At 35.7% G+C, this 15446-nt stretch overlaps 1 protein-coding gene across 4 annotated transcripts in view; it reads left to right on the top strand.

Moving 5' to 3' along the window:
* The window catches only part of PDE10A (phosphodiesterase 10A), a 346650-nt gene that overhangs the window by 321731 nt on the left and 9473 nt on the right, over window positions 1-15446 (top strand). For 3 of the 4 annotated variants that reach the window (XM_027729500.2, XM_027729501.2, XM_027729502.2), the window contains exons 16-20: window positions 599-749; window positions 3351-3506; window positions 6705-6877; window positions 8846-8957; window positions 12908-12988. In XM_027729500.2, the coding sequence (XP_027585301.1) occupies window positions 599-749; window positions 3351-3506; window positions 6705-6877; window positions 8846-8957; window positions 12908-12988 (673 nt within the window). The remainder of the gene's footprint in view (window positions 1-598; window positions 750-3350; window positions 3507-6704; window positions 6878-8845; window positions 8958-12907; window positions 12989-15446) is intronic. The other variant, XM_039384645.1, reaches the window with a different exon arrangement.

Genomic DNA, 15446 nt, shown 5'->3' with positions numbered 1-15446 from the left:
AAGGTTATGCAATTGTGTTGACTGAGCTGGGTGGCATGATTTATGTTCCTGAACAGATTAAACTGAGACCATTGTCAGGTATCCACACTCAGGGAGGCTCGGGGAGACCTCATCACTCTCTACAACTCCCTGAAAGGAAGTTGTAGCCAGGTGGGGGTTGGTCTCTTCTCCCAGGCAACCAGCAGTAGGACAAGAGGGCATGGTCTTAAGCTGTGCCGGGGAGGTTTAGGCTGAATATTAGGAAGAAATTTTTTACAGAGAGAGTAATCAGACACTGGAATGGGCTGCCTAGGGAGGTGGTGGATTCACCATCCCTCAAGGTTTTTAAGATGAGACTGGATGTGGCACTTAGTGCCATGGTCTAGTAACCACAGGGGTGTTGGATCAAGGGTTGAACTTGATGATCTTGGAGGTCTTTTCCAACCCGGTTGATTCTATGATTCTGTGATTCTACGAATGGCTCTTCGTGTCATTCAATGAGTCATCCACAGTGAGTGTACTTTCGCAAGAAAAGTAAATCAAAGAGAATCTTTTCTCCTCTGTTGGTTATTTTTCCTGTTCTTATTTCTTGTCTCTGACCAAATTAATTTCTTCCTAGCTTTGAACTTGAAAAGCTGTGCCGATTTACTATGTCTGTAAAGAAGAATTATCGCCGTGTGCCCTACCACAACTGGAAGCATGCAGTTACCGTTGCACATTGCATGTATGCCATACTTCAGAACAACCAGGGGCTTTTCACTGATCTAGAGGTAGGTGACAGGATGGTATCAGTTACTACACCTCATCAGAGCTATCAGCTCTCATACAAGTACATTTTCTAAGCTAGAGTTTTGTTGTTGGCTTGGGCAGAGCATATGTTAAGGTCCCCATAGAAGAATGGATATGAGTAGAGAGGTTGAGGAAGGAGAATTAATCAGATTCCTAATTCTAGACATATTTTTCATGTCTGCTCCTGAAAAAGCTGTGGCAGATTTGCTGTAAGTCCATATCCAAGTTTTGAGGTTCTCCCTGCCCACTTGCAATCACAGTCTTTAATAATTAAACTAAGTGTTGGATCTGTTCTGAGGGAGGGAAACACCCTGGATATTGGATCCTGTGGAGTCTGGGGGATCCTGAATAGAAGGACAAGGGTTGCAGAGATGGTTGTTGTATGTGAGTAAAGGAGAAGAGTCAAACTTTAAATTAAATCACTAACTGGAAAAGATATAATAATAAAATGGAAGGCTTAGAATGTTAATACACAGTATAAAGACCTGTCACTTGTTTTTCTTCTGATTTATGGTAAGTACAACCGGGAGTACTGTCTCTTAGTAATGTTACATGAAACTTCTGACTGGGAGAACCTGTTTTCAGCTGTATATAACTCTGACAAATACTAGTCATTTGGACTGTAATTTTCCAAGCTCTGTTAACTTCCTTAAGCTGATTCAATTGGGAAAATTTCAGTCAAAATTGTTTGGCTCTTTTAAGGAAACGTGCTAGTAGAAATCAAGGTTTGATTCAGTGTGTAAGAATAAAATGAAATTTAGTGATCTTTCACTTGAAAAGGTCTACTTTATCCTGCTGTAAATCAGGGACTTAAAAATTGACACAAATATGAAAATGGTGTTGGCAAAGCTATACAAGTTTGAAAAAAAAATCAGTATCCTTTCAACAAGAAAATCTGTGAAGGGGAGCCTCAGGAAATATTTAAAGCTCCGATAACACTTAGTACTAACCAAGTAGTAAGTCCATCTCTTTGGAGATGCAGAGTAAGAAAGAAAGGAGAGCAAAAGAGACAGCTGCTAAGACAGATGGAAACAGTTTTTGTTCCCTGAAAGTCCAGCCAGCCTTCATCTGTTTGAGTGTCTTATACCAGCCTATATTCCAGCTCTTTCGAGCAGTCTCCTTTTTTGGTACTGCAGATGAATCCAACAAGAATACAGGACACTGCTGAAGGAAAGTTTGGGGAACTAGGATGGGTTGGTCCTTGGTGAGGGATGATGACATGAAAACCAGTACACTTCGAGTTGGAAAGAGAAGTATGAAGTACTGTAAGGGAGACACTGATCTACAGACAAATAGATTCAGCAGTTTACAGTGGTCAAAGAATTGGGATCCAAGCAGGGATGATGGGTACAAAGTCAAGAGCACTGTGATACGGCATTGTCTAATCCTGAAGGACAAAAATGACTTCCTGAGACATGGAGACTGGGACAAACTTGTTACTGCATGTCTTCAAGTGATAGAGGTGTTATGTTCCTAAGAGTTCCACTTCTCCTGAGGATCTGTGTGGACATGGGCTGCTGCATCATCTGGGTTTTTTATGTACTTTTTAGAAATGCACTTCGCAAGTTGCAATATTGAAAAGACGTCATTCAAAATAAAAGTGAATGTCTCAAAATCAGAAATACAGTTACAGTTGCTGCAAACTTATTTCTACACATTGTATATTTATAATAATATCTTTAGTTACATCACTGTTTGCTATTTTTCCTCAGACTCATATCTGTTAGTGCAGTGTAGAGGTTGGATGTTGCTTGCGTAATGGGTGGTTAATCAGTATTCTTTTTCTGCCTAATTTTATAGCCTTATCCTTGTTTACTGAACACTCATCGGAACAAACTATAAGACAGCTCTTAGGTCTATAAGGATATTTTCATGATACTCCGTTCTGACAGTGACAAATTCACAAACATTAATGAATTTGTTTTTAAAACACACCTGCTGTGTGAAAACCTTTTGCAAGACTTCATGTATTTTGTGTGTTGAAAGAGAGATTCCATTTCTTCAGGATATTAAGAGTTAATTAAATAAAGAAAAGTCAGTTACTGTCTTCTTTGTTTGCAATTGTCATTGTCCAGCAATTGTGGCACACATTAGTGACTTCCTAGAAAAAATTTCAAGTAGGAGACTTGGTTAGCATCTTTGAGGAGTGTTGCAGAAGCAGGTCTGGGATTGAACTTTGGTGCAGCTGCCTTCACTGGGAGATCATACACCTTATATATTTCTTCTAACTCAATAATTGTGCTTGTTACTGTTTTAATAAAAATGATGAGGATTCAGTGGATGATCGGACTCTGTTTAAAATGCAGATTTCTTCTGAAGAGGAGTCCATCCAGTAGTATGTAATTGTGCAACGATGTTTTTTAAATGCATAATATATAAAAGGTTTGAATTACAATTGGACCAAGAATTTTAATTCAGCATCTCCTCACTGTCGTATTTCTCACAATTTTAAGGATGTCTCTCCATGTGCTTTTTGAAGGCAGTGCATAATGCAACTTCTACAGTATTTTGGGTAGAGAGTGACATCTAGGGGCAGAAAATACATCCTGCTTTTCATGCTTATGTCAATTTTTTTTTTGTAGCGCAAAGGTCTTTTAGTTGCATGCCTGTGTCATGACCTGGATCACAGAGGTTACAGCAACAGCTATCTTCAGAAATTTGATCACCCCTTAGCTGCTCTCTATTCCACGTCAACAATGGAACAGCACCACTTCTCGCAGACTGTGTCCATCCTGCAGGTAGGATTGTTGAAATTGTATCTTCTGTGCAGGAGAGTCCAGTGGCAAAAATAGGAATCACATCATTACCCAGTAGATTTTCTGAAGCATGCATAATTTAGTGTCTGGACTGTAGTACTCATTTAGAAGAATGGAAGATTTATTACAGCAAGCCAGGTTTTACAATTAGCAATCCAAGCATTCAAAAATCATGCAAAACATAGCTTCCTCAAAATCTTGAGGTTATAAAAAGTATTGTGTATTTGAAGACCTTTGTTTATGACCTTCCTTTGGAGATTTTAGCTTCTGGGTCAATGAGGCTTTTTCCTGTGACCATGTGGAATAGGAACTTTGAAAATGAAAAATCAGTATCTCACTTACTTAGATATTTCCATCATATTGGACTGTGACAAAGTCTTCAACCATTCTGAAAAAAACCTCAAATACTGAGGTTTTTTTTGCATGAGTAGTTTGAAAATATGCTGTAATAAATTCTGTGAACATTAAATGTGTGGCATGAAAGAGGAAATGTTAATTTTGCACGCATGAAAATCGTAAACTTATTTCATTATGTTATCCTGTGCTTCTTTGTTACTCAGCAATTTGAAATAAAAAAAATGAATAAGGTAATATTCTGTGAAAGAGAGTTCCTAATATGAGGTCATGTGTCTGTTTAATGAAGACAAAACTACAAGAATGCATGCAGATACATTTTGGGAAATCCAGGTGTGCTACTGACACACAGATATTTTTTCATTAGTGGAATTTTTTTTTCAGTTAGAAGAGTGAGAACTCTCACTCATGAAACCAACAACCAGTCCATAATATACTTGTGCTCAGTGGTTTTAGTTTACCGTGCACACACTCAATGCACAGCCTTACCATGCTACTGTGCCACTAATTCATTGTTAACTTTTCTTTCTTTGTGGTCTTTCAGGGAAAAGGTATTTATTTTCTTAAATACCTAATCAATTTTTAGGAAAAATACATATTCTCTATTGTATTCAGAAGCACATCTTGTGATTATGGTTTTAGGTATCATACACATTTAATCACAGAATAGAAGCTTTATCTCTGAATGTTCCTTCATGTAGGAGGGTATAATTGAATCCTTCAGTGCTGGTATGGCATTAGATGTTTAGTGTTCATTCCTCATGTGAGTTTGTGCACAGTGAGCATGTTCCTCAGTCATTAACACTTCCCTCTCCAAACCATTTTGCATTTTTCTGGCAGAAATGTAGTAATCGATGAAAGTCCCATTTTCCAAGAAGGCAGGGAACCCTTTTGCTTCCCTGCTACTTCCTAGCCTTGCTGTTAGTGTCAGGAAAGGGGGATAAGTGATCAAGGCTATAGAGTGGATTCGAGACACCAGCTACCAAAGCACCCCATGGGTGGTAATTAGAAGCAAAGACAAATTAGAGCAGCATTTTGGACTTTCTGTTTTTCATTTGAATCAAAAAGCCTTACTGAATTCCTGGACCCACCAAACTCTTTAGGGTTTATCTGAATGAGTTTTAATTTTACGTTACTAACTTGCAGTTCTTTTAACTGCTTGAAATTGTAGAGCTGCTTTGCTCATCCACTTGCAGTTCTAGTGTACACCATACCTAGGAATAGAGAAGATTCTATTCACTAGCTTTAGCTCAGCCGGGAAAGAACAAAATCTTGGGAGTTGTACTTTGTATGTACTGCTCAAAAGCCTAAGTGACATGCTCATAACTCACAGCTTCTGTCAGTACCTAACAGAATCAGTATGAATAGAAGCTGTCGCAGTGGTCTTTCTGAGAGTGCAACTTCTAAAGCATAAGAGTAGAATCTAGAATAATTTAAATATTAGGACAAATTAGGACAAATCCTGTTCTTATGGATTAGACAGCACGGTTGGGGAGGAAAGGGTCCCCAAAACCATAAATCATGAAAACTGATAGTAGTAATTTCATACTCCCAAAATGTTGATGATAGGTTAAAATGTTCTGAACCTTTTTTTTTTTTTTTTTAAAACACCATGTTTTGTGACTTAGGAATCTGGCAGAGGAGCATTGAGACACAGATGGATTGTATTTTCTATTCATTATTCCCAATAAATCTACTTGTCTAAGTAAAAATATTGGAAAGTGATGTTTACGTTCCGGATGGTGAAAGAAACCAAGCCTAATTGTACTGCAGAGGATTTATTTTGAGCAAATTATGTAAATGCTTGACGAAAATCAGGGAAACTTTTTATGAGCTTCAGCCCAAATGCCAATTAAATGTCAAAACATATCTGCATTTGATATATTTTAATAATATTTTCTGCTTCTGAATGTGCACACCTTGACATGGCTGGCTCATTCTTTCTCTGCTTCCTCTCAACAGTAGGAAGACTTTTGACAAGTTGTTTTCCAAATCTTAGAGACAATGAATAGTGTTGACTTTTCAAAATGTGATATCATCATGGCTAGGCTTCACGAACAAAGATTTGGGAAGGACTCTACCCACATTTGCTGCATAGCTTCTTGAGCTATCACAGTGCATGGATATTGTCAGTTAAATGCTCAATAATACATAGTGGAAATTGAAAAGGGACAACAGTGGTGTGTTGCCAGAACTTCCATAGTGGAAATCATTGTCTTCAGTTTATGAGTCAGTTAACTCAAGGTTGAACAAAGCAGCCTTTTCCCCTAGATGGTCCTATACATTAAAATAATTAACTTTATTTCTATACAGAAAATTATGTCAGTAAATGCATCAATTCTGGGCACATTTCATTTGGAACATTAGGAAAAGAAAATTATTTAGTACTTTCAACTTCTTTTCTTTATCCATACTATATGTTATGCAGTATCAAAATTGTGCTAAAGTGAATCAGGCACTCAGTTTACCAACTTGACCATGCAGTACTCAGGACCAGGATTGGTCCACAAGTTTCCAAGCTAACAGTCTAGACTGAGTCTGTAATACTTATAAATCACAGAAGAAAAAGCTAGCATTTTTCTCTAGTAATACCTTGAGGCTTCAGAAAGAGCAGTCCCGAAAACAAATTAATGGTTTAGTCACAGGTTTTATTCTAGACCATATTTAAAAAGGAAAGATAAAAATGGGAATTTCAGGCTGTCAACATTTGAATTTGCATCTAAACTTGTCATTGGGCTGTAAAACCGTTGTAACCTGTCTGGTAAAGACTGAAATCATCTCAGAATTAGAGCTTGTGCTTTTTATTGGTTTTTTACTTTTTCATAGCTGGAAGGGCACAATGTCTTCTCCAATCTGAGCTCCAGCGAATATGAGCAAGTACTTGAGATCATCCGGAAAGCCATCATCGCCACAGACCTTGCCCTGTATTTTGGAAATAGAAAACAACTTGAAGAGCTGCATCAGACAGGAGCATTAAACCTTAAGAACCAAGCACACAGGTGAAGCTGCAAGCCAGTAGTAGATCCCTATGGCATTAATCTAGAGGGAGAAACCTTTTCTTTTTTTAATTGTCTCTGAACAGTAATTTTCTTATATATGTGATTTCTAAGACCAACAGTGTGTAAAATTCCAAATATGTACCAAGGATTTCCATTGCTTTATATTTGCATTGACCCTGCCTTTGGGTGTCATCTGCACAGTTCAGTGACAGGTCATCTGCAGAGAAAAGTTTAGTGCACAGGTGGTTAGGTGTTGGGGAAAAAAGCCTACTGCAGTAATTACTTTGTTTTATTTTTATGTCAATATTTTTATTATTCAGTCAACATGTTTTTTAGAGAAAAACTGTGGTCAGATCTCAACCTTTGGGATTTAAGATAGCTCTAAGATTTAAAAAATATAAAATATTCATATTCATATACATGACTGTCCACAAAAGCAAAACTGCAGTCTGGATGAGAGATGTGTCTCATAACAGGCTTCATTAAAGCACCTATACAGCCCTTCAGAGATTCTTTACTCAAAAGTGGATCCTGTCCTTAATCTAATGAATGGAAAAATTAGGGAGGCAATATGAGAAAATATTGAGTCATCATTCGGTTTTCTTTTCAAAAGGAACTTCTGTTCTTAGGTCTTCTTTGAGGAGTTTTAAAGGCTTTTGCCAGTAGTTTTGAATAAATCACTATACCACTGTAGGAAAAATAGTTTTTTAAAAAACTTATTTTCTAGTATGGAACTGAAACTTATCAGATTTTAATAAACCTCAACATCTTAAAAAGACAAAGACATAGCAGCTCCTGAAATTCTTAGAATGAAATTTATCAGAAATCTTGAATTTAGGATTTACAAAATTTTAATAAGATAACAAATATTTAGTGTGTGATTGAATATTCTGTTTATATCTTTTTAAAATCTTACCTGCCTTCGGGGCATTTTCAGTTCAAAGCCACAAGATAGGCATCAGTTTGTAATGTGGCTAACAAAACTAAGACTTGTAGTTGGTACCGTACGTGCAATGGAAAACTAAATTTGACCCTTATGTGGCTGATGAATCCTCTGTCTTAACTCAGGGGAATTGCGCTTTGCCATTTATCTATTGATTATATTGTGTATTCGTGTTTTTCCCCAGTATATTTGTTTGTTAGTACAGTTTTAATGACTGCCATCACACTTGCGTGCAAGTTAATTAGCTCTATGCTTTTTTACATGGAATAGGCATTGTTAACAAAGATGCAGGTGTCCTTAAGGGTCATCCTAATTTCTCCATAGAGTAGAAAACATGTGAATGCATTAATTAATTTGCCAGTTTGCTTTATAAAACTTAGATTCACAAACCATAGGTTTGGACAGTAGACAAGTGCTAGAAAACTGATTGTATGAGATTTGTGTGTGGGTGTGTGTCTTATTCTAATAATAATTATAATTCTACTGATGTTCAATTACTCTGTGTACAGATTTGACAGTGTATAGGACAGTTATGTGTAGGATTCTTGTCCTGTCAGGGTTCAAATTAATTTCAAAAAAGCAATGACAGAGTACCTTGAAATAGACTTAGAACTAATTTTTTCTCTCATGGAGAATGTTTTCCTCTCTAAAGAACAGAAAGAAATGCAGCAACTGGGTATGCCATCTTTCTTTTTATAGACTTATACTGTATTTTCAGAAAATTAGAGAGGGGCATGTGAATGTTTTAACAGGCAGGCATTCTATGGACTGGTCTGTGTATGTGATTGTGTAGGGAATGGTCAATGAAGTCTGGTTGCAAACAATGTAGGGAATACAACAGGGAATATAGTTTACAATTTGTGCGATGCCTTACCAATCAATCACAAAAAAGTGATGAAGAAACAAGCTAAGTGGGAGAAAATTTGTAGTATATATACATTACTGATGATTGACTTGAGGAAAGGCAAATACAAACCTTGCAGAGTGATCATTAATTCTTACAATTTAATGTTATTTTATTTTAGAGATAGAGTGATTGGCCTGATGATGACGGCTTGTGATTTGTGTTCTGTAACAAAGCTGTGGCCAGTTACCAGACTGACGGCCAACGATATATATGCGGAGTTCTGGGCTGAGGTACGTGTGTTTCTCTTCTCTACTCTTTTTATAAATTGAAGTATTCAGAAAGGAAAAAACCTAACCAGAAGTATTTTTCAATCAATAATTTGGTGTGCTTGTTTTGAAGAGAGTTTACTGGTGCAGGCGTGTGTTCATTGTTTACTCTGAAGCTATTTAAAGAGCTGAGTTAGATATCTAATTTTCAGGCAGTGTTTTCTTTCTGTTAAAGGAAATGTAGAAAGTATGTCCTGACATAACGTGACCAAGCAACAGAACACAGAAGAAAGTCTGGAAGGTCTTTTGGGTCACTAACTGTAGTTTTATGAAGGATATATTTGTATTCTAGAAATGCAAAATATGAAACCAGCTTCCAGGTCAGCTGCCTTGAAATATACTTGAAACAAAGCTGTAGTATAAGTCCAGGAAATGCTAAAGCAAATATGGCAAACCTGAAAATTTTCCTCATCTGACCATTTGAATCTTCTTTGTGAACCAGCTCAACAACTGGGTCTCAGATAGAGTTTTTAATATACTGAAGATGTACTTAAGATGTACTGAGAATTGAAATAAGGCATGGAGCTGTACTAATATAATCATGTTCACAAATAAAGATTCAATCTCCCACATGTTTTATGCTGAGGAGTAAATGTTCTCATTGTTTAATTTTTAAAGTGGAACTGACTACTTTAGAAATAAGGAATAAATTCTGAAGTTGTTGCATAGAGCTGAGTTATGCAACTTTAGAAAATACATTGTATTTTCAGAACTACTAATGTATGTATGTGGGATGAAGTGTTGTTCTCTTATGTGCCCTGTGAAAGTCTGCAATGTTCAGTGGGCTTATTTCTGTTTTACACAGGCATAAAATAGAAATCAGACCCATGGAATTGATGTAGCATGCATATAGTGTGGAGATTGTTATTCTGCCTGTTGCACGTTCATTATGAAATACCAGATGTGCACGGCTTGTGCATGTCTTTAGTATTCACATGTTCTCATTCTCTTAATTATAAACAGCTCAGACTATAACAAAATATTTGAAAAATATATAAGCTCAAAGATCTAGTTTAGAACTCACTTTCTGAAATCCCTGCACTGCAAAAGTGAGTGTCCTTGTGAGTGGTATAATGGAGATATAATGTTGATGACTCTCAGTGATTACTTACTCAATTTTTTGCTTATAAGTAAAAAGACTTTTCAACGCAAATCTTGTGAATTCAGTCGAGAAGGAAGAATCAAACTTTTTTCTAGTTGATAATAGTAAAAATGGAATTATGGGTGTAATTGAGCCTATCCAGACATTAACTTTTTTGGTAATCCAAGGATGAGTTTATCAAGGTAGATCTTGATATATTGCTATTTAATGGAACAAATGTAAATTAGAATTTATTGACAGAAATTGAATTCCGTGATTGGTGTTTTACTGAATCCTCTTTTAAGAGGAGATTAATTGAAACACAGCAGAAATTGAATATACTGTGATCCAGACAGGGTGGCTGACAGATCCAGCCACAGGTATAGAAAGATTAGATTGTTTCACTGCATAAATTGTTACGTAGTTACCTCTGGAAAAGTAATTTTGTGGTATGTCACACTGATCTCTTTGTTATTGAACCCCAGTATAGCTGGTGTCTTCAGCTAAGTTCTGCCTTGATAACATGAAACTTTCTCAGAGTGCTACAATTCAAGCAAACTAATATGTTGCTTATCAATTACATAGGATTATATAGGATTACTAACTTGTATAAATATGTCTGCTGTGATTTTTTTTTTTTGTAGTATGAGATATGAGGCAGTTGTTAAACTCTTTCTGCAGTATTTTTTAAGAGACTTATAAGCCATTTATTACAGCTATACTGCAAGTGTGATACAAACTTTTTGGGTTAAAATTTCAAGTTTAGCTTTCTGATCATGATCATAACCATGAGGATAAAAGCAGTATTTTTTATAACAGTGTATCATATATATGTTCTCATACTGAACATTAAAAACTTGTGTTTCTAGTGCATATGAAAGGGTGAAGATGAATCTGAGATTTGTTCAGTTTTTCTATAATCAGTCAGAGGCTGGAAAGCTTTCTCAAAGTTCTGAATTCAAGTGTTTCTCAGGAACTTAATATTATGTTAATCAAATTGCTTAAAATCATATGATGCTAAATGGTTTAGTGTTAAGGTTCTTATCATTGAGACTATGGTAGCCATAGAACAGTCTTGGATCAGTCAATTGCAATACTTCAACCAAATGGAAAAAAATTAAATATTATTTACTGGGGACATACGAAAGCGATATTTGCTTACAGTTCCTAAATAATAATTGTTCTGTGCTTGGAATTGTTACAGGTGTCTTTTTTTTTCCCCTCAGCTGAGGAATGAGGCCTTTCCCTTTGTTTCTTTCAACAGCAAAATGTCTAACAGAGACTACATTCCATGATTTGAGACTCTCTTAACTATCTGGTGAAAGAAATAATGCAGAGAATAATATAGACATCAATTAAAAAATAGCTTCCTGATTAGAATTCTTGTTGGTTAATTGAAAAGGATCATAGTTAATAAGTGATGTTGAGGCCAAATATGCACGAGGGAATTGACTTCCAGAAGTCCCCATTTTCTCTAGACTCAAGGTATTTGCAAGACACTCAGAAAGATGCTCTGCTCAGACCAGAGTCAATTTATTATAATGCAAACTTCTCTTTGAGTAAAGGTAGCAAAATCTTCCCTTGGAAAGGCACATTGGCACTTAAAATGTGGCTTTGAGAAACTTATAAGATGTAATAAAATGTGTTCTGGAGATATCTTCAGTAGCTGTAGCAGAAAGATAGAACACAGACTTACGGAATATCCCAAGCTTTCGGATAGCTAAACCTCTGTAGGCTGAATCTCACATTAAAGGACACAGATAAGGAAATATTCTATGAGCAGCTATCCTGCATAAGCATTCTCCCTAACTAAAGTGTATTGGGTCTGGCCGGGTTGGAGTTAACTTTCTCCATAGCAGCCCTCATTGTGCTGGTGTTGGTTCTGTTGGACATGGGGGAAGCTTCTGGCATCTTCTCACAGAAGTCACCAAAGTCACTTCTCTAGCCTCCCCCACTACCAAAACTTTGCCAATACATAAGATTAGTAATTTGAAGATCACTTTGGAATCTCAGATGTGGGCAGTAGATAAAACCAGCCATTGCTGTAGTTGCCTTTCCCCCTCAAGATTAAACATCTGTGGTGTTTTGACAAGGCAATTGAGGCATAAGACTTGGAAAACTTCAATTTGTTACGGAAAGTAGCCAGCTACTTATGGATTTTTAAGGAGCAATTGTTTTCAAGGCCCAATATAGGGCTCAGAAATGTGTTCTAGCTGCTCTGCTGGTAATGGCCGAAGTATAGGGAGAGAGTTTTCTCTTGTACATTACATATATGTGGCCTTTGGATACACTGCATCTTTCCCAGTATTCTTCCCATGAATGTAGGTACTTAAAGAAAAGACAGTTGTTTGACAGGCAACTTCTTCAAAGTAGCATGGTGAAAAAGACTAAATTGTTGACAAAGAGGGCATAATATGAATTCGTCTGGTTTTACTCAGGTTTTCCTTGCATTGGTGGGTTGTATTCTATTGGTCATTGTATTATGGTGCTTTAAACAGGCAATGTTTTGAAAGATGAGAGTAAGTATGAATGGAACACAATAGAATTTCTTTGGTTTTATTTTTCCAGTTACTTTTTTGTTATGGAGACATACTTGGAAACAAGGCAAATATGTGTATATTGACTTAAAGACTTAATTTTCAGCATCTGTGATTTACATTTTCATTTAGGTGAATGTATAAAATGAGTCACTCCTTACTCTTCTTAGGCATTTTTCTGAAATTGCCTCAGAACTGTACCACACATTATTTTAAATTCTGGATTTTTAGATTGACAAAGAATAGAAGATGGAAAATAATTTGGGTCTCACTAGTCTTGATTTGCTTTTCTCCAGGGCGATGAAATGAAGAAAACAGGTATCCAACCTATTCCTATGATGGACAGAGACAAGAAAGATGAAGTCCCTCAGGGTCAGGTATGAACTCTCTCAGTAAAATGGTACATGATACAGTATGTGTATATATATATATATATTTATATATACACATATATATATATATATATACATACATACATACCATAGTTATGGTATAGTGTTAATAAACACTATATATATGGAAAAAACATTTCATATATTAGTGAAAATTGCATTTGAAATTAGGGTATGCAGACTGCTGAATTCTATGTTCTGCATGCAAAACCGTTAATTTTTTAAGTAGCAGTGAAAAACTTGTTTTCAAATTTTTACTTGAATGACAACGTGCTCTTTGCTGTTGTCACTTTGTCTCTTCTTTGTACTTGTAACTCTAGCTCAAACCACAATCACCTACAATTTTGAGGAGTGTCAGTAACACTTTTTATCTTAGTAAATGGTTGCTTCAGCTCTTAGCTAAAAGGTTTTGCTGTTTTATCCTGAGTATAAAATGAAATTTATCCCTTGTTCTTGGTTAAAATATTCAGGTTTAGATTTCAAAATATTTGCAATTTTAGACAAATAGTTCTTCATTAGTTATTTGGATAACTACAACCACTGCTTTTTGACATTCATAAAATAATGAATGTGAAGAGTTTCTTGGGGATAAGCAATAAAGGGTGTATTTCTAAGAGCCTCAGTGGTCTAGCTTTCCAAATCTTTGGGTTCTGATTTTCATGTGCACAAGTGTGCAGAAATGACTGAGTTTTATGCTTTCTCTAGGGAAAATTGGAATTTTGTAAGCACAATTTAAAGGGGAAAAAAGTCTTGGAAATAATTTTTTGGATAAACAAAAAAGGTAGCTTGTCCTTTGATTATCTGAGTAGAGAAAAATAACTATAAATTGTTCATTGTCCATACATATATCTATATATGTATAAAAGGTGTTTTTATTTCAGTGGCCTCTGATGTTGTGTCAGTTGTTAGCACTCACAAAGCATTTTATGAACTCTGAAATTAATAATAATATTTAAAATTATATATTACAACGTATCACAAAATCATGGTAGATTGCTAAACAAAACTACTGAAATTTTTGTATTTTGGCACTTTACTCCATATGCTGTATCATATTTTAGCTTAAAAACTTATTAAAACCACCTTATTATAGTAAGGAATTGGCAGTTAACATACTAAATTTGTGTGTTCAGTACAAGCTTAAAATGAGAAGAAACATTTTTCTGCATTTGGTTTATTTTTCCACACACTATTTTAGTTATCTTGAACATCTTGAAAAGTACATGGTATTACAGTATGTACAGATATCTTGGCATTTGTAAGAGAATTGTTAATGAAGTGAAAATCTAAGAAACAAGCTTTTTGTCTCTTTAAATTCTAATAAGTAGAATTATTGTTCAGGTACTGTCTTCATCAGATTCTCTTTTACTTTGTGCTCTGTTTCATGCTTCATAGTAGTATAACAGTAAAATATTGAACTAAACAGGACATTAAAAGCCAACTTCACTAGTATATTTGTAGTTTCTGTACCTTACAACATTATAGAAAAATGTGAGATTTAGGATGTGTATGAATCTGTAAAAGCAGCCCTCCCAGTATTTATGAAGAGACTGAAGAATTTAGTAAACTATTATCCTCCATTTCGCTGGGCTCTAGCAAAAATAATTAATGAGTATTTTTACTATTTTAACTAAAGCCTTAACATGTTATTTAAATGACAATGATGTTTAGGAAATGAGGATTTGTATAAACATGTAATCTCTGAAAATAACTACTTCTGTCTCAAATACTCATGTTTGATAAAAGTAACCTTTACTTAGCTATTCCTCTCACTTGGGTGCCTGGATCAGTTGTGCTTTACACCCTTTGCAGCACAACTGATTTAAGGTCTCTGAGTTTGGTGTCTTCCTATTGTGAAGCTTGCACCGAGGATTTGTTCCCAGGTTAGCAAGGATCCATTCACCTTATGTTCTACCCCTCCTTTTGGAACCTGTGAAGAAAATAGAAACGAGAAAACAAAGTCCCCCTCAAAACAAAGCAAACAAAAAAAAAGTAAAACCAAAAACAAGTAGGAAGAAAATGACACATTATGTGAAATAGTGTGGATGAGCAGATATCCTATCTACATATAGCCTTGCCTTCTCACCTTCTTTCTGTTGTTTACATCATAAATACATCAGCTCAGACCATTGGGTTCACAGATCAGAAAACGTGTCTTATTTTTATATAGTAGTAAGTACAGAGGCGACTTGGTTACGCAGCAGTATGGGAGGAATCTTTGTATTCTTGGAGATAAGTTGCCCTCTGATTTCTGAGTAAGGGCCAATGTTTGGACTATTAAAAAGAGATATTATCAAATGCTTTGGTCATGGTACAATATGTAGTATTTCAGTAACAGACATTTAAAAATTTTGCCCTAAGAAAGGGATCGTAGTGCACTACTGTAACAACTATCATAAGAGTCTGAGATAAGTGACTGATGCTATAATGAGTCTGAAGGTAA

The sequence above is a fragment of the Pipra filicauda genome, unplaced genomic scaffold (genome assembly GCF_003945595.2).
Source record: "Pipra filicauda isolate LSUMZ 115617 unplaced genomic scaffold, ASM394559v2 scaffold367_size712859_pilon, whole genome shotgun sequence".
NCBI lineage: Eukaryota > Metazoa > Chordata > Aves > Passeriformes > Pipridae > Pipra > Pipra filicauda.
This window is presented reverse-complemented; position numbering and strand designations above follow the sequence as displayed.